This window comes from Chelonoidis abingdonii, chromosome 8, assembly GCF_003597395.2.
Source record: "Chelonoidis abingdonii isolate Lonesome George chromosome 8, CheloAbing_2.0, whole genome shotgun sequence".
Classification (NCBI taxonomy): Eukaryota; Metazoa; Chordata; order Testudines; family Testudinidae; genus Chelonoidis; species Chelonoidis abingdonii.
Window position 1 is genome coordinate 91,688,227 of NC_133776.1, and position 19,890 is coordinate 91,708,116.

Consider the following 19,890-nt stretch of genomic DNA (forward strand, 5'->3'; position numbering starts at 1 on the left):
TTGACCCGCTGCTGGATGTCTTCTACTGTGATGGTGTCTTCTACTGTGATGGTATATATATATGTATGTATATATGTATATATATATATGTATGTATATATGTATGTATATATATATGTATATATATACACACAGGGTGGGCTCCAGGCACCAGCTCAGCAAGCAGGTGCTTGGGGCGGCCAAGGGGAAGGGGCAGCAAGTCAGGCTCTTCGTCAGTAATTCGGCGGCAGGTCCCTCGGTCCCTCGGAGGAAAGGACCTGCCACTGAAGAAGAAAGCGGCGCAGTGGAGCTGTCGCCGATCGCGATTGCAGCTTTTTTTTTAACATTGCTTGGGGCGGCAAAAACCCTGGAGCCAGCCCTGTATATATATCTATATAGATATCTATATAGATACACACACACACACGTTCACATCAACGGGGCAGAATTTGTCCCTTACTGAATTGGCAATTTTAGCATTTGCCTATAAAAGACACACTTTTGCGGCATGAATAAAAATCTTTCATCTCCCAGTTAGGTGATGGTTATGCATTATGGTCTTAGGTCAGCACTAGGAACATATGAAAGCACTATTGCTTCCCCCACTCCATTCTTTCCTTCTAATAGTTCCTCTCTCTGTAAACAAGTCAGTGTTTCCTGATTGAAGGCCATGCAATGGAAGGTGCATTTACTATCTGGATATGTATTTATACTTGGTGCTTTTTAGAAAAAAAATCACCATCCAACACATAGGTTTTGAGGGCACAATATTCTTCCCCATTTTCTTACAATTTGACGTGTGTAAGCAATTTATTGTGCTCTAAAACAGTCTCCCCAAACCTGTTTATGTTCCACTTCCTTCTTTTTGGGAGTTAACTGTATAACCTATTTACCCAAGCTGGCTGCATTCTTATTGTTAAAGGACACGTGCTATCTCAAACGCCTCAGGACCTTGAGGACATTGAGATGGAAAGATTTACAACCCATAGTAACTGACATTCATAATCACAATAGTTTACTCTTCAAGCCAAACAAAATTCATTAAACCACCTCTCCTTTAAATCAAGACCTTTCTTTGTCTAGACAAATGAGAACAGAAAATAATAAGAGTTGTACCTCTCAGCACTGCATCCATCTCCACAGGCCACGTCCTTCTGAACAAACACCTTGACGCCAAAATCAATCAAAAACAGCAACTACTCTTCAGCACTCAAAGCCATTCCACTCAAACCAAGATCAGAAGCAGAAGTTACTGTTACAAATTATGACAAAGCCTAACTAGGAAATAGAAAGGATAAACAAAAGGGTAGGCACATAGTACTTGTTGGGGAGACATCTTTGTCCCTTATCCTATAAAGAGATTCCTAAGAGTAGAACCTTACTCCCATGGGGGGTTCCACTAAAGACAGGAGCAGGTGTACAGTAGCTACTGTATGTGTGTTTTACTGTCTTTTTTTTTTAAATGGCGAATTCCTCTTTAACTTTACAAGAGAGAATAATGAATTAAATTAAATGCCAATTGTATTATGGAGGTGCGCTGGCAACTCTACAGTTATGCTTACATTGCATTTTCCACTTCAACTAGGGAGTAAATCCCTTAATTAAACACGCTCATTCACAGCAGTTATTCTCAAACATGGACTATTTCAGGAAGGAGGACACGCTTTAATTTCCTAGGTGCTGCCTATGTTGATTAGATCCTTCTTTGGAGAATTCTAATAGATTAAAATCCACTCCCTTTTAAAATTTTCCCAGAGATTCTCATGTGTTCTCAGTCCTCTGTAACCTCGCAGTCTCAAAACTCAAACTTAAAATTTCATGCAAGGCTCGAGCCTTCAGAAAAGCACAGCCCAGAATAGGGTTGGGAGCAAATTTCAATCAGCCCTACATTATTTACCTTGTTCGCCATAACTGTTTTATTCTTCATTTTGAAGGCTGACGGAACACTACAGCTTTGCAGAGGACGTTTGTTCTTTGATGCTGCCTCCCTTGCTCACTAGCTCTCCTGCTCAGCTACCCTTTTTTTTTCTCAAGGTTACAACCTTTATTGGCCTAGAGATGAGTGGATGGTCCATTGGTTAAGGGTGTTAGCCTGAGACTCAGAGGACTGAATTCCCAGCTCAGCCACAGGCTTCCTATGTGACCACTGGCAAGTCACTTTGTTTCTCTGTGCCTCAGTTCCCCATCTGTAAAATGGGGATAATAGTACTATCGTACTTCACAGGGTGTTGGGAGTATGAATACATTAAAGTTTGTGAGGTGCTTTGATATGGACAAGGGCAGAATCTGGCCTGAGAGTAATCGGGCATGGCCTTCAAAGAGAGATTGAAAGACTTAGATATGGACAATTTAGAAGTTTACCTTTATATCTGTAGAACAGAGGGTGGAATTTAGCCCTATTAGACTTTGTGCAGGAGAAGTCTCATGGAACTAAATCATGCCACTACTTTCCAGTCTCCCCCTGAAGTTTTGATACTTTGTGGAACTGATTAATCAAAAAGTATGGTGAGATGGTAATATGCATTGCAAACCCCAGAGAATCCCTGAAAACAAAACCACAATTCAGGTACTTATCTTTAACCCCACACAAGACAATATTCTATTAAAGAGGAAGTGGACTGTACGAACCCTGGCTATTGTGCTACACAAAGACATTGTCATGCATGGTTCAAAGAGAAGGACCACTGCCCATTCTTGGTAACAGTGAGTACTGCAGTCTTGGCTACTTTAAGCCCAGTTCCCATGTGCTGCAATATATTCAAAGCTTAAGGGATCTAATTCTCCCCCCACTTGCCTCACTCTGACACTGGTGTAACTTCACTAAAATTTCAGTTTTCTATTTAAAGGATGGACAAATCACTTAATTAAATATGATCATTAACAGAAATCATTCTCAAACATGGACTACTTCAAGGAGGAAGCCAATCTTCAGTTGGTTTTGGTACTATTCAGACCCTTTAAAGCCTTCTCTGCAGAACTCTAATAGATTTAAAATAACTCCATTTTGAAAATTTCCAAAAGATTCCAGCTGTTTTACATTGCTGTACGTTTGATGAGAAGTTTATCCAAAATGTTTAAGTCATATGTTTAAAGTCAATTGTCTGTACAGGGAAATGTTCCTAGTGCATGCACATACACACAAAATCTTTTAAGGAGAGAGATAAAATGTACATCTAATTTATTTCCCCTCTTCATTGCATGCTATATTCCTATTGTTGGGAGATTAACTCTAAAATACTTTTGCATTCCATCAGTATTTCACAGCAATCACTGTAATCATAGCAGTGGCTCAAAGATTTGAACTGGAGTCCTTGAAAACACAGAACTCTGCTTATATAAAGCATTGCTGCATTCAGAAACCATGTCAGCCTTACTCCAGACTATTATTTGGATATAACCCAGAAGTGTCGCAGTAATTTTGTCCCAATGCTCACATAAGAATCTTTTTTAAAGGAGTTTGTACTGCAGAGAATTGCCTTCAAGCAGACTGAAAAGTACTGAGCCACAGCCATCCTTTCTTCCTTTTAACGTTTACTTTTTTTTTTTTAGATCTTATGAAATTAAAAAAAATATATTGCAACCTCTGAGAGGAAAGCCAGGGTTTTTCATAGAACTTTACTATAGAGATTAACAACTGGAATTAAATGCAATTTGCTCATTTCAATGCATTGACACAGTTGAGAGATTCATTGTGCTTCACTATAAACAAAGCTCTGCAGTATCTGAGTTCTCTGTATAACTAGGTTCCATTGTGCATAAAACCTGAACCAGGAAAAATTATGAAGATTTAATCCAGTTTTGTTAGACTTCTATACTGCAGTGTAGCCATTTTTACTAGTATGAGGTAACAGTTACAGCCATGTTTTTCTTTAACAACTTTAACTTTACTTGTGATTTCCCAGGAGATAAGGAATGCTGGGTATTTTTAAGGGATCCTGTATTGTATATTGTTAATATTTTTGTTCGTTATTATATTTTCGCAGAACCAAATTCCAACAGCAAATATTTAAACATGGTTACAAACCCTGACAAAGTGGGTCATGCATGTGACAATATGGGCCTATTTTTCCTCAGGTAGTATATAGTTTCCTTTTAAATTGTTGTGTCATTTTCGTTCTCAAAATTTGTTAAGCAATCAACTAGTTACATAGTCTTGTCCCTAGACCTTGCATGAATGGGGGAACATTTAGGTGAGGACATAAAGGGTTAAACCAGTATAAAAAAGGAGCCACGCCAATGAAGCTAATGGATTCCACTGGTGTAAAACTGCGGCAAGTGAGAAGAGACTCACGCTCAAAAGAGATAAATTTAGATAGACTAAGGATGATTGGTTTGCAATGGGATGGTACTTAACTACTTTGGAGCCTGATCCAAAGCCCTTTGAAGTCAACTGAAAGACCTCCTTGAAGGCCTTACGATTTACACTGTGCTGTTATAATGTTCCAGGGAACTGACACAGGAACATCAGGATGTAGGTGGGACTTTGAACAGCACTGTAGGTGCCTGTTCCCACCCTCTCTGATACTCTGTACAGCAGTAATACAATTAGTCTAGGCTTGGTCAGCGCTGAGGAGAGACGTTAAGTTCTTGTGCAGCTTTCTGCTGATTGAGTTAGGGTCTCCCCACTCATAAATGAGATCACAAGCATACCAGCACTATTATGCTGTCATTGGTTATATGTATTGTCCATTTGCACAAGAGCATTATACTATTCCTATTCTAATATGGCTGGGGTGTATTAACAAGAGTGTCTTATGTAAGATAATTATGTAATTGTCCCACTCTACTTGGCACTCAGCTGGAGGACTGTGTTCAGTTCTGGGAGCAAAACTTTAAGAGTTTATAAAAGAATGGTGATTGATTGTTCTCCATGTCCACTGAAGGCAGAATAAAAAGCAGCCAGTTTAATCTGCAGCAAGGGAGAGTTAACTTAGATTAGATATTAGGAAAAACTTTTGAACTATAAGGATAGTTAAGCAAAGGAAGAAGCTTCCAAGGGATGTTGAGAGATCCCCATCACTGGAGATTTTTAAAAATAGGCTTAGACAAAGACCTGTCAGGGATGGTCTAGGTATCCTGCCTCAGCACAGGGGACTGACTAGATGATCTCTTGAGGTTCCTTCCAGACCTACATTTCTATGATTTTTGATATTATGTTTCCTTTCTCTCCCTGCAGGTGACTCAACAGAGTTGTCTTGATAATGGTTGCCTAGGAAACTAATTAAGGAGAGACTTGGTTGGAAGTGGAGTTGCAAACATTAAACTCTATTGGAGAGACAGATGCAGAAATTAAGGTAATGCCTGAAAAGATGAAAGGATTTATCCTTTATTTTGGGAAGAAGAAAGAACTACACTAAATGTTTGGACTGTAAGAAAGCAGCTTTTCATGCAGCACTGATTTTTAAAGGCTAAGAAAAGAGAAGTGGTGATACTGAGTAAGAGATTTTAAAATCCAGGCTTTGTTTCGAGGTGGTACATGTGATGTGGAAAAGGTTCCCAGAGCAGTTAGAGATGGTTAGATGGTCATACGGGTTGGTACAAATAAAATTGAATAGACAGGCTATAACGCAAGCTCCAACCAATTAACATGCTGTGTATGTGTTTTCTATTGTGTCATATATATCTTAAAAGCATTTTGTGTGAGTTTTGTTTGTGAAAGGTGCCAGCCTGGCAGCCCTGAAGACTCAAGTCTTCTGTCTACATTTAGAACAGGTACAGCTGAGAAGCATCAAGTTCCCACACACTGCCCTACTAATATACGTCAGGTCTGACCACATCAAACAGTGAAAGGATACCTCAGTACCAAAGGGGCCCATTTGACCATTTGCTTTTCTACTGAGATTCCAATATGGGTAACAATTAGTAGAAGTGGTTTATATAATGTGAACACTGTTTAAATAATGAAAGGGGCACAAAGATTTTTTGGCCATGCTTGGTAAGAGTAATCAAACAGGAACACAAGACTTCTTGTCACCGAAAAAGCAGCAAAAATGGGCTACTTGTACAACAAATGAAGAAGATGCTTTTTACAGATACCTGTTAATTCAGGTTCAAACTAGGTAGATACATCTATCACTCAGGGAATGAGCTATCAATTCTAATTTTCCTTCCAGTTAATTCAGGGTAATTCCATTGACTCCATATTTAGGCCTATTGTACACTTAATTACTATGAACAGATCTATTTGTGCACACATATGCCTTGTATGTAGTATGGTGAAATATGCAAAATGTCAAAAGCAGATGCATAAATATGTGCGCGCATTTGTGCACTTATGGCTAATGATTATAAATTATTAGTACAATATTGTTAAATGCTGCTAATACAGAATAATAAAATCTTAATGGTGACATCAGGTTGTAATCTCTTTGGAATGTGAAATGTGATTTGTTTTGGAAATGGATCTTTAACTGTAAAGCACCAAGCACATTATGATGCTATATATATTCAATGTGATTAATAATCATATTAGCACTGAATTGCAATTTCTGAATCATTCTATTTCGAAATCTGTTCAGATCCATGGTGACACTACCTTAAATCACTCTGCAGTAGGAATAACATTCTGATTGTTAAATTTTTGTCATTCTGAATCTGGGAAATCTTATGCGAGGTAGAGGATGGCTTTCAGAAGGCATTAGCATTTACAAGATAGTAATTCCACCCATAGGAATGTGTGAAATGTTTTATATGTGCAGAGGTTTAGCCCAATCTGAAAAGGACATTTGCTTCTCTATAGTTCAGACACCATGTCTGTGGCTCATTATTACTTTAATACCTGTTACTAGCATTCCCTTTGGGCAGAAATGGCTGTTGACATGAGCACATTCGGTCACCTTTCACAATTTTGTTGGCTACAATCAAATGGAGAGGGCTGTTGACCTCAGGAGACCCCCTTTTCTCCCCAATGGAGGCTTCATATCCAGCATGATCACCTCAAAGAAGTGACCAATACTATATTTGTAAATTCTTCCCTCCTAAAATGCATTTATGGGCATTTGAACTGGTCAAATCTGTGTGGAAAGATGACCGATAGTCTTTGGTGACCGAGTTTCTAGATCATTATGGTCATGGAAATTAAATGGGTCAGTATCGGAGTAACTTGTAACAAGCGTCTGCATATACTAGACACCCCTCAAGGCCTCACCCTGAATCCCTTACGCAGGCAAATCAAGGTCCCCACAGAATATGATATCCTGGTCCATGATTCCTCTGTGGCACAGTGCCCTCAGAACCTCAGCAGCACACCTCAGCTCTGTGACAGCAGTGGAAAATACTAGGTTGAGGAAGAGACCAATGGGACACATAACAGAGAAAACAGAGCCTAAGGATACCCAGCCCTTTGGTGTCTCCCCCAAACATACCAGTGTATTTATGGGGCAATTATTACATTTTGTAAAATTGCATGGAAAATATGGACAGGGCAGTACAGTAATTATGATATATCTTAAATACACCTAAAGCATACATAACTTGCAATGTTGGATCCTGATTAACTTTACACTTGGATATTTTTCCTGATCATTTTGGGTATTTTTTTAAAACTCTGTAATATAAATGATGCATTTTTTATATTTATTCTTAACACACCAAAAATCTGGGAGCCTTCTTGCAGTGATCACAATACACCTCACTGAGGACTGAATGCTTCTACAAAGTAATACAGCAATGGCAATATTGAAAAACTTTAGATCTCCTTAATCTTAAAATTTCAGACTCAAAAATCAACTCAGGTTATATACTTCCACTGCAGAGAAGTTAGTCAGATTCCCCTCTGTGTTCCTAGGGACACTTTACTTGAAGGCTTTTTACCAATTTGACCGTTATTTAAAATTTTTGTGCATTATAGTCCTTCCTACAGTATTACTTATGTTTTGTTTGCAAGAGGCGTCCACTCAATACTGAGATTGCCTTGTAGCCTAACCTTTATGATTTTGTTTGGAGATAGTCTCCTTTTGATAAAAGCATATATTCTCTGAAATAAACAAGTCTTTTGTAATGTTTCACCATTTTGATCCTGAATGATTTTCTTCCGTCTTATTTTCCCTTCAGGGATTTGCTTCTAAATGGACACTGAGCCACTCTAGTCTGAAATACGACTCATCTTGGGAATAAGAAAACCATATTTCTGAACCTGAAGACTTGTTTCTAAATAAACAGTCAAACTCTAAAGCCTGCTGCTATTTTGCAGAACCAGATGCCTTTTTTCATGACAATAAAATCGTTTAATATCTACCTGTGAAATAATACTGGAATATTTTGTCATCAAGGAACAAGAAGAACGGGGAGTTCATGAATTTTACAGAGGATCAGTTTTAATACCAGTATGGGTGAATGGCAACTAGAAGATTTACTGGTTTCACAGATACAGGACCACATCTATGGCTAAATATTAACAATAATGTGAGAAACAGTGATTGGATGGCAACATGAGTAGTAAATTACATTTGTAAAAGACAAAATCCGGTGAAACGAAGAATATATTAGACTAGGTTTGACAATTTTTATTTGAAAGAGGGATGAAAGATGGGAAATGGGCTAAATGTTTAAAGAGATGGTGGAGGTGGCTCAAGAGGAGTGTACAAAGAAATCTATTGAAAGGGACAGCTCAAAAGGAACCTTCATACAGAGATGGAACAAAACTATACCAATATAATGCCAGAATAACATACATGTTTAACTTTAGATAGAGATTTATAATTACAGGCATGGGGCCTATTTTTAGGGAGACTCTGGGATGGTTTCTTAAGACAGAAGAATGCCTATGAATGGCCTTTGGCCCATGTTTTATTGCTTATTAGTATGTATTAGTGAACAGAGAACCTGCGCCAGATTTTCTTGATCTCAGTGAAACCGCTTGTGGGGTCAGCTACTATTCAATGTAAGTAATACTTCAGAATCTATGTGGACAAAGCATGAATGGCATGAATATTTCCAGAGGAAAAAAGATCATGTCTACATGTGAGTGTATTCACCAAAACTGAACTTTAAATTTGCTCTAGCAAGCATTTGCACCAAAAGCACTTCAGTACTCATCCAATTAGAGATCAGAAACAGTACAATGTGACTTAACTGAGCAATAAGGCCCAGCTTTTTAACGATATTTAAACGTTAAAATGAGATTTAGGCTCCTAAATCAGTTAGGCACAGCAATGCCTAAACAGATTTAAAAATCTGGACCTAAGTGAATGCTCACTGGGAATTATTCATGATGAATTCAGACTTAGCAAAAACTCAAAATGACGACATTTGTCAACATGTGGCATACCTCATCCAGTGCACTAAATGCCCCAGTGTGGGTGAAACCAGACAATCACCATCCTCTTGAATGAACTCACAAAGGAAAGTGATAAAAGACAAAAACACCACATCACCTGTGGGTGAAGACTTTTCACAAAGCGATCACTCTGACCTAACAGTCCTCATCCTCAAAGGAAATCTGTACAACGCTTTCAAATGACGAATCTAGGAGCTTGAATTCATAACGTTGCTAGACGCTAAAAATCATGGGCTGAATAGAGACATGGGATTTATGACTTCTAACAATCTATTATCCACTAACTCCCACTCCCATGTCCCCCAGTTGCCTTACCCCTCCCTTCTTTCCCCCTCTGTGAGTGGAGGGGTGTAAACAGGACACTTCATGTTGAATGGTCCCTAGAAATATGTTAACTACTTGTGCTAAACAATCTGTTCTGCCTTGTATTTAGCTGTGATACTCTGAGTACCTTTCTCAGATCTGAAGAAGAGCTCTGCATAAGCTCAGAAGCCTCTCTCTCTCTCTCTCACTGACAGAAGCTGATTCAATAAAAGGTATTACCTCACTCACCTCAACATTTGACAAACGTCTTTGTAGAATAGATAAATCTGAGAAAATCTCTCTTTAAAATTTGTCTCACAACCTTCGCTACTACAGTTTTTCAATCTGCAGACTAGAGATAATATTACCTCACAGAGCTGTTGGGAGGTTTAATTATTGTTTAGAAAGTGATTTAAGGCCCTTGGATTTAAATTGACATTTAAGTTTCAAACAATACTACTGTGTATACTAGATCTTATCAATGAGTCTAATTTCAAAAGTCCATTACCAATTAGTATTAATGGAAGACTGTAACTCCTCAGGTTGAACTGACACATGAAATGGCTTAAACTATATTCGGGACCAAGATTTTCAAGAGAAACTAGATATTTTGGGGGTACCCAACCTGAACCAACTGAAAGGGGCCTTGTCAGAGGGCAGGTGCCACGCACTCTCTGACAATCAAGCCCTTTTACTGGTAACATTTATGTTGAACATCCACCATCCCTAATCTCTTTTGAATGTTTTGGCTTAACTCGAATATACACTGTTTTCAGTCATCACCTCAAAGAAAATGAGTGCCCTAAGCATCTAAAACTTGAATAGTCAGCACACAGTAGTATTTGTCTTTTTTTTTTTTTAAGAGCTTATTAATTTTGTGTGTGTGTGGCTTGAGTAGCCTTTCTACACTAAGCGAAAAACAATCTAAAATATGCAAATCCAAAGTTATCCTTTCCCCTATCAGCAAAGCACAGTTGTCTATAAGAAGGACATCTCATCATCCCTTTGAGTATTCCAACTATAGTGAACTAACTACTGTTTGAATTTTTGTACGATTTGATTAGCCTTATGAGAAGATAAGCAGCTAAGCTGAAGAGACAGAAGTAAAAGCCTGAAAAACTAATTGTTCAGCAGTGGACCCAGGGGTGTACCAATACTGACTTTCACCTGCAGAAAAGGATGTCATTGTTCTTGAGTTTTGGACCAGAAAAATCTCTGGAGGCTGCTAGTTGTAGATATTTTGATCATAATATGCACCAATGTGGGGCCCAGTCCTGCATCCCTTTCTCATACGAATGGTCCCATAGGACGATGTGCATGGGTAAGTGGTGCAAAACTGGACACTATCTTTTTTTGTCTAGTATGTAATAGAATATTTATCCCAACAGTTGGTTTGCTTTACTAACTAGTTTCTTTTGTTTCATAACCAAATAACTCAAAATCCATTTTAGGCCCTGATCCTACAAATATAAATGGACTTTACACATGGGCAGTTCCAATGAAGTCAAATAAGCCTGCTCACATATGTAATGGTAATCATATGCGTAAATGTCTGCAGGATCTGGGCTTTAAGCTATACTGTCAAGTGATTAACTAGTCAACCACATTCTATGTTATTGCATTACTGAAAACCACTTCTGAAAACTGTAGACCCAATCCTGGTCATAGGCACTGACTCGGGGGTGCTCCGGGGCTGGAGCACCCACAAGAAAAAAATAGTGGGTACTCAGCACCCACCATCAGCCCTGCAGATCAGCTCCTCCTCTTGCCCACCACAATCAGCTGTTCAGCAGTGTGCAGGAGGTGCTGGGGTGGGGGAGAGAGGAGCAGGGGCAGGAAGAGGTGGGGGGAGGGGCAGAGGTGGTGGCTTGGGAGAAGGGGGGAGTGGGAGCGGGGACTGAGGCGGAGCAGGGTGTGTGTGTCAAGCACTCTTCAGGAACTCAGGAAGTTGGCATCTCTGGTCCTGGTGCAAGTAAAATTACATTCAAGACCATTCAGAAGAAAGATTATTGTACAATTTCATGGACTCTGACTTGTAAGTATAAATAATACAGACCTGGAAAATGAATAATTTAGCAATTCAGAAATGCGATATCTAAAAGTTAAAGGAAAACACCGGACAATTAGGGATAACTTGGAGCCCAGGGCTTTAGCTATGTGAGAGCTAAGAGTTCATCAAATCAATAATCATAATGATGGAATGTTGAATCAAACATTTATCAAACATGCAACCCTACGCAGATTTGAACTCAATACATTTGAAGAAGAATTTAGATCATTAATCCACTTTGATACATGCTTAGGCTAAGATACAGCTCTCATTTTCGCCACCGGCATGCTCCCATATATATATTTTTCTTATTCATGCAGTATAAATACACGGAGAATAAGATAAAAGAATGGATGTAGTCTAGAAACAAAGGGCCCATCCTCACCATGCGACTGGGTGCACAGTGCATTCATTAGATCATACTTTGCTCAAAGGTTCTCACTTGCAACTTTTGAGGAATGCACACTTTGTTTACTGCATTTTGCCTCTTCAACAGCAATGCAAGAAAATGAAAGAATAAACCCCTCAAATGTCCTGCGTTCTGCTACATTTCTCCATAAACACAGGACACTCACTAAAATAATGGAAGACTGAAGGCCAAATGCCAACCCATGTGGACATGGCTTCCTTCCCTATTCCCCTGAGCAGCGGCGGCTCCAGGCACCAGCACTACAAGCACGTGCCTGGGGTGGCAAGCTGCAGGGGGCGGCCTGCCGGTCCCTGCAAGGGTAGCAGTCAGGCAGCCTTTGGCGGCGTGCCTGCAGGTGGTCTGCTGGTCCCGCGGATTCGGTGGCAATTCGGGACCAGGGACATCCTGCAGGTGCGCCGCCGAAGGCAGCCTGCCTGCCCTGCTTGGAGCGGCAAAAAAGCTAGAGCCGCCCCTGACCCGAGTGAGTAGGTGCTATATGAGGCTATCTGAGCCATGGGAAGTTGGGCCCAGTGTTTAAGGGAGAGAAGGGGATTCTGCATCCCCCACATAGGTAGAAACCATGAAGCTGCTCAGGAAGTAGGAAACTCAAACCCCTTTCCACCTCTAAGCAGCCTTTTGTAGATCTTTCACCAGCTCTCACAAGAGGCATGTTCCAGTTAGCACCACTGCTGTGATGGGGTTGGGTGATGGAAAACCCACTCCCCCTTCTGACATTCCCCACCTAATCACTATGGGGCGAGACGAGGTATTTTGAACCCCATGGCCAAGTTGCGTGTCTGGTTAAAAGCTCTGTTTTGTAGCTTGTCATTAGTAGGATTGCCAGTTTTGGTTGGGCATATTCCTGGAGGCTTCATCACATGGCATAATAGTTAATTAAAAATTAATTTTAAATCCTGGAGACTCCAGGACAATCCTGGAGGCTTGGCAACAACAGTCACTAAGATGCTTCCTTGCAGCTATGCAGCATATTCAGTCAGCTGGAAGGCAGCCTGTGCCTCTTTGGCATCATCCCACTGTCCTGACCACGTCACTGGCAGTCAGGGTGGTGGCATCACAGACACTTTTGGTAAGGAGGACTGGAGCTGAGTGGCCATGTATGTCTTATACAACCCGGCTCAGAGGTTGACTTTCCTTGGAATAGTACCACCCATTGGGCTACATTGTGTGCATATGCCTTGAGACAGGACTCAGTCCAAAGTGATTAGGGCTGAGCGAAAGCATATGCAGCCAACAGCATTGCAGGGCTTAGTATTAGCGGGACAGACCCATCCATTTTGATCCCGTTATGACTACTTGCAGTTCTCTTTCGCTCACATGGTTTCAAGTCACTCCCTAGACTTTAAGCCTGAATCAAACTGTTAATGTCTAAGAGACATTTATGATAAATTCCCCAGTACTTAGCTTCTATCTAACAGTACAGGCCTTTCTTATGCAGGAGGGGCCTGGTCCTGCTTTCATCAAATTCAATGACAAAACTCCCATTAAATTGAAAGGCAGCAAGTTGAGGCCCTATAACTCCAGTGACTGGAAATGATTCAGCTTGGGACTTGACTGGAATTGAATGCTGTCCAAATTGATTCACGTCTCCTGAAATTCTTTGGTTTTGTTTGTGGTAGCGTGGCTAGTTTGCTATTTGTCAACAATATACAATTTGGACAAGAATATGCTAACGCTTCATGAAATTTAAACTTTACTTTTGATTATTCCAGAGTATAAAGCTGCAGTTAGAGTTATGAAGTGGCATTTATCGTAGGAGTTTGCAGTCTTAACACTGAGCAAATCCCTGTGTGCCACTGCCTATGAACAAACAGGCTGAATGGGTTGGTTCCATTGTAACGTAGGCTCTGCTGGGGCTGTGAGCTCTGAGTATGGCCAGTGGGGAGCCGGCCTGTCTCTGATCCCTGATGTGTAAGTGGAGTGCTGCTTTTACAGTCCTTCAGCTGCACAGTGTACTTTCTCCCACAGAGACAGCCATGGCAGCTGGTACTGAAAGGGGACAGGACCATGGACCCACTTCATTCCCACCTACTCTTGGAAGACTACCACACCAGGGGCTCCTACCCGGGACCGATCTCCTTACTTAGGCCAAGGTGGAGACTGATGTTCTGGTCAGCCCCAAGGAGCTATTGGAGGCTTTTAAACTGATTCTGAGGGAAGCCCACTTCTGAGAGGGCTATGTCATGTGCGCAGTCACCTAGTATTTGCTCTCTCTAGCAGGAGTGAATGTGACTCCACCACACCCTGCAATATAGTGGGGGAGGACCCTTTGCACACCCCCAAAAAGGCCAGCAAGAATCAACTGAATTTCCCCACAGAAATATTTCCATATGTGACAGTTTTATTCATACCTGAATCAGTGCCTCTCCCGCCTTCACTGGCTGATTTTAGTTTTTTACTGTGATCCCTTTTTACAAACAGCACTCAATCCTGCAACCTTTACCCACAAGAGTAGCCTTGCCTTCAGCAGGGTTATTTACATGAGTAAGGGCTACCGCTGAGAGCAAAGGTTTGCCCTATTTTTTATTAATTTAGAAGGCAACAACAAATTTACAGAGATGTTTTCTGCTGGGTTCCATTTAAATTATTTGCCATCAAATGTGAAAGCCATCCAGGATATTTAATTTTAGAAAGGTAATTGGCACGTTTTTATGACTTATTTTTTTAAGAGCTGTTTAATTTGTTTCTGTAGAGACATAATTCCAAACTCTTATGTAACAGTCACATACAGCACAGATTCAAAAAATACCTGTTCCAAAATTGTGTTTATTCTGTCTACTTCACAGTCGATTAAGTATCTTTTTTCCTGTCGTCTGTCCATTTCCTCTATGATTCTCCTAAATTCCTGAACGTCCTTTATACTTCCCACAGATCTGGCTGTCACTTGCCAGTTGTTTTGTACTGCTGCTTCCATAATTGCCTGAAGAATGGAAAATCCTAGAGGGGAGAAAAATACAATGCAATTGTTTACTGAAAAAAACTGGTTTAAATATGTGAGAACAGGTTAAAAATTATATTGTCTGAAAAGAAATATAGTAGATAGTAGCCTGCAATCAGTTTATGACCTGAATGACAAGATGGTAGGGAACAGATTGTGCTTTCTGTTACCCTGGTGTCAATTCTGAGCAGCGACATTGATTTTAGTAGAATTATTCCAGAAACAAATCACTGAGATTGAGAGCTGGCCTAACAGCAGTTATGGCCTGACCTGGCCTGTTTGTGGTTTTATTAGGGTCCATGCCAGCTAAGAGTGTGACCCTGCAGTCCTCACATGGGCAAAACTCTCATCAGATTCAGGAGATGGACAGAATCTAATGGGAGTTTTGTCTGAACAGAAACTACAGGAATGGATCATTAATTGGTACAGACCCAACCATTGCATACAAGGATGCCAACTAAATCATCGAGCTGGCTACTGGAGACATGTACTGTAGAGCATATTTGCTGATATTCACTTTTATTTCAAGAAATATTTTTAGATATGGAATGCAATAGTATTAACTACACTTTTAAAGCTTATATTAAGGTAACATTGACTCATTCAGCAGCCTCAACAGAGCAGCATGAAATGAACAAAGAGCTGCACAGTGGGAAATTTATGCAAGCAAACTGCAGTTCATTCCTTGCGCACAGCTGTGACTGGGCTGCAGACAAACTTGAGTAAAGAGCCGTGAGCTAACTGTAATGAAGCTGGGAAGGGAAATCGCCTCCCCAAAGGTAGCTTATGTGGGAGCCCGGGGGCACTGATTTGTATTCCTTGTCTTGCAGCATTTAGTTTGTGTTTACTGACCCCCTTTTTCAGGAGGTTGAGACTGTAGGATATTTTCAATTATTTCCTATTCAGAAGAGTTCAATTCACCTTCCAATCGAATGCATCCGTTTCAGTACAGAAACGTGCGAGTGGAATGTTTTTATCTAAATAATTTATTCATAAATTATTGAATTAAAAATTGATTTACACTTTGGAGTCCTTATTCATAGTCCTACTTTAGAAGCACAGAAGTACTTCATGTATATTCTACACACACACATATACATATACACACATTTGCTAGGTTTAATTATTTATATTTGAACACGGAAATTTATTAGTACTTTATGGCAAACTCCCTCACCTGTTTTTGAGACTGAAAATCCTTGAGGCACACACAGGAACAAAGCACTGAAAGATCTGAACTACACCAGTTGCTTTTCTGAGCTCAAATCTGAGATTTCATTTTAAGGGTGTTTTTTATACTAAATAATTAGGACAAAGAGTCCGATCTCATTTACGCTGGTGTAAATTTGCAACAACGCCACTGACATCAATGGAGAGTCTCTGGATCATTACTGGTGTAACCGAGGGAGGAATCTGACCTCTGTTGCTTGAGCTATACCCTAACCGAGCCTGCATGTAGAGCATTAGTAGAACTTTTCATGAGGCTTCCCACCTCCTTTCAAAGTGCCCACACTGGCTACCTAAAGCACTTGAGTTTTATTGGTTTTCCTTTGTATGGATGCATGTTATTGTCTTGTCAAAGGTGGTGACAATTTATACATGCTCTGGCCGGGAATCTTTTCTGGCATCCCCTTTCCACTGACACTATTAAAAGAGAGGAATTTACATATCTATAGTATGATAAATTCAGTCTTCCTCAACATCATATTTTACAAAGATGGCTGTGATGTCTCAGAAAGTGAGATTTCACTGGAAACAGGAGGAAGTTCACATATAAGACTGAGGCCTCATCTACACTGGGGGTGAGGGGGAAGGAAATCGACCTAAGATACGCAACTTCAGCTACGAGAATAGCATACCTGACGTTGACGTATCTTAGGTTGACTTACCTTGTGTCCTCATAGCGTGGGGTTGACTGCCGTTGCTCCCCCATTGACTCCGCTTCGCCTCTCACCACGGTGGAGTTTAGGAGTCGACGGCAGAGCAATCGGGGATCAATTTATTGCATCTACACGGGACGCGATAAATCGATCCTCGATAGATCGATCACTAACTGCTGATCCGGTGGGTAGTTTGACATACCCTGGAAATGCAAATACAGTTAACAGGAATTTACAAAAGCTTTGTACGTAAAGATTTGCTTTTATAATATTTGTTTCTACTAAATAAGAACTATTTACACCTTTCTGCTTTACATTATTCATGTGTTAATATAAATCTTGTGCTTGCGCTAAACTAATAATAAATTGGTCCACAATCTTTAGAAATCTTCCAGTCAGAATGTATTAATAGTTTCAGTTTATGAATATTCTGATCCCATATGGGAGCCTGCAAGAAACGGCATTCCTCTATCTTTTTGCAAATAAAGATACATAAATGATTATGGATAGTCCCAAAGAAATAAGTTGAAAATAAATACATTGGAAAGAAGGTACTTTACTACACTCTCAAAGTAATGCACACTGAAAACCATAATCCCAACTATACATACAAAATTATAGGATCTAAATTACAACTCAGGAAAGAGATCTTGGAGTTATTGTGTATAGTTCTCTGAAAACATCTGCTCAATGTGCTGCAGCAGTCAAAAAAGCTAACCAAATGTTAGAAACCATTAGGAAAGGAATCGATAATAAGACAGAAAATATCATAATGCCACTATATAAATCCGTGGTCTGCCCAAACCTTGAATACTGTGTGAAGTTCTGGTTGCCCCATCTCAAAAAAGACATATTAGAATTGGAAAAGTACAGATAAGGGCAACCAAAATGATTAAGGGTATGGAACAGCTTCCATATGATCAGAAATTAAAAAGACTGGGAGTTTTCAGCTTGGAAAAAAGAAGGATAAGGAGGGAATGACAGAGATCTATAAAATCATGACTGGTGTGGAGAAAGTGAATTAAGGAAGTGTTATTTACTCCTTCACATAACAAAAGAACCAGTCAACCAATGAAATGAATAGGCAGCAAGTTTAAAGCAAACAAAGGAAGTACTTCTTCACATAATGCATAGTCAACCTGTGGAACTTGTTACCATGGGATGCTGCAAAGACCAAAACTATAATGAGATTCAAAACAGAATTAGATACGTTCGTGGAGGATAGGTCCATCACTTGCTATTAGCCAAGATGGTCAGGGATGCAACCCCATGCTCTGGAAGTCCCTAGCCTCTGAGTGCCACCAGCTGGGAATGGGTGCCAGGGGATGGATCACTCGATGATTACCTGTTCTATTCATTCCCTCTGAAACACTTGGCATGGGCCACTTTCAGATGACGTGATACTGGTTATACCAGTATGGCTGTTCCTATGTTCACATTACCCATACAGTTTGGTCTCTGCAATTCCTGGTTCCAGATCAAGTTCTGTTAGGTCATATCTGACTTAATCAAAAACAGGATATCTTACAAGAAAGCCCTTTCATGTGCGGTATACCCACATGTGTGTGTATGCACATGCGTGTTTTGTCCAGAAGTTGCTATTTCAAAGAAGTGCGAGGAGTGGAGAGGGTTATTCAACAACTTTTCTCCGATACATGTAAACATAATCAAATACTCACAGCATGAAAGAATTCCATGGACTCCCCACCACTCCTGTATCCACTACGAACTGTTTCTCCTTATATTCAGGTACTTCTATGGCAATACCCCCCTCTGCCTTCATGATCGCATCTCTCCATCCTTCCCATGATTCCTCTCTGTGCTTTGCCATTTGCGTCCTCTTCTTGGTCCTTCTCTTCCACATCTCACTCACAAATTATCATTTGCTCCTCCACTTCCCCCCACCTGACTGAGTCTCCATTGCTTTATAGAAACAGCACAAAACACACCTCTTCCACATTTTCAAGAAACCATCAGCCAATTCCCTGAAAACACAGCATTCACTATTCCCTACCCTTCAGCATTTCTCTACGCCTACTGTCTTCGGCAGCATCTTACTGCAATGTACATCCTTAGCCATTACGAGATATTTGCATGAACAACATGTTCCCAACTTCAGTTGTACTCTACCCTTGTGGATGCTGCTATATTTAGCAGCAGGGCTATTTTTAAAAAGGTTTTCCTCGTTTTTCTCGTTTCAGACTCTGAGTGTTTCTTTGTTTAACTTAGCAACAGTAAAAATGTAATTGTCCATGGGGATCTCTCTGTTAGGGAGTGAATGGGGAAATGTCACTCCCAGTTCCTTGCATATCCATGAGTGAGCCAGTGTAACTACATTTTCCCCTCCAGATAAATCTATTTTAGTGCGAGTGTTTCACAAAAGATACTCTCATATAACAGAGTGCAGGTGTATAGCTCTCATGAATGACTCTAATTTTGTGTACCCCAGAAGGAAGCCAGCCAGCTACAGGGTGTTTTGCTCAGTTTTAGCAGCAGAGTCCTGTGGCACCTTATAGACTAACAGACGTATTGGAGCATGAACTTTCGTGGGTGAATATATGCATCCGACAAAGTGGGTATTCACCCATGAAAGCTCATGCTTCAATACGTCTGTTAGTCTATAAGGTGCCACAGGACTCTTTGCTGCTTTCACAGATCCAGACTAACATGGCTACCCCTCTGATACTTGCTCAGTTTTGTGGCTATTGGTACGGTAGGCACTGGGTCGCGCTCATAAGTAGTTAAGAGGCAAGTAGTGTTTCCAGTTCAGTTCAGGTCAAGGAGCAAGCTATTTGGGAACGGTTTTGTTGAAAGTAAATATGAGCCAAGCTAAGAGAAACTAATAGGGTGGAGGGATAGCTCAGTGATTTGAGCATTGGCCTGCTAAAACACAGGGTTGTGAGCTCAAACCTTGAGGGGGCCACTTAGGGATCTGGGGCAAAAATCAGTACTTGGTCCTCTAGTGAAGGCAGAGGGCTGGACTCCATGACCTTTCAAGGTCCCTTCCAGCTCTATGAGATAGGTCTCTCTCTATAT

General features: G+C 40.4%; 1 protein-coding gene across 4 annotated transcripts in view; it reads right to left on the reverse strand.

Annotated features, from left to right (window-relative positions):
• Positions 1-19,890, reverse strand: part of GRIA3 (glutamate ionotropic receptor AMPA type subunit 3) — a 212,731-nt gene that overhangs the window by 111,160 nt on the left and 81,681 nt on the right. For all 4 annotated transcript variants that reach the window (XM_075068839.1, XM_075068838.1, XM_075068840.1 and 1 more), the window contains one exon: positions 14,786-14,973. In XM_075068839.1, the coding sequence (XP_074924940.1) occupies positions 14,786-14,973 (188 nt within the window). The remainder of the gene's footprint in view (positions 1-14,785; positions 14,974-19,890) is intronic.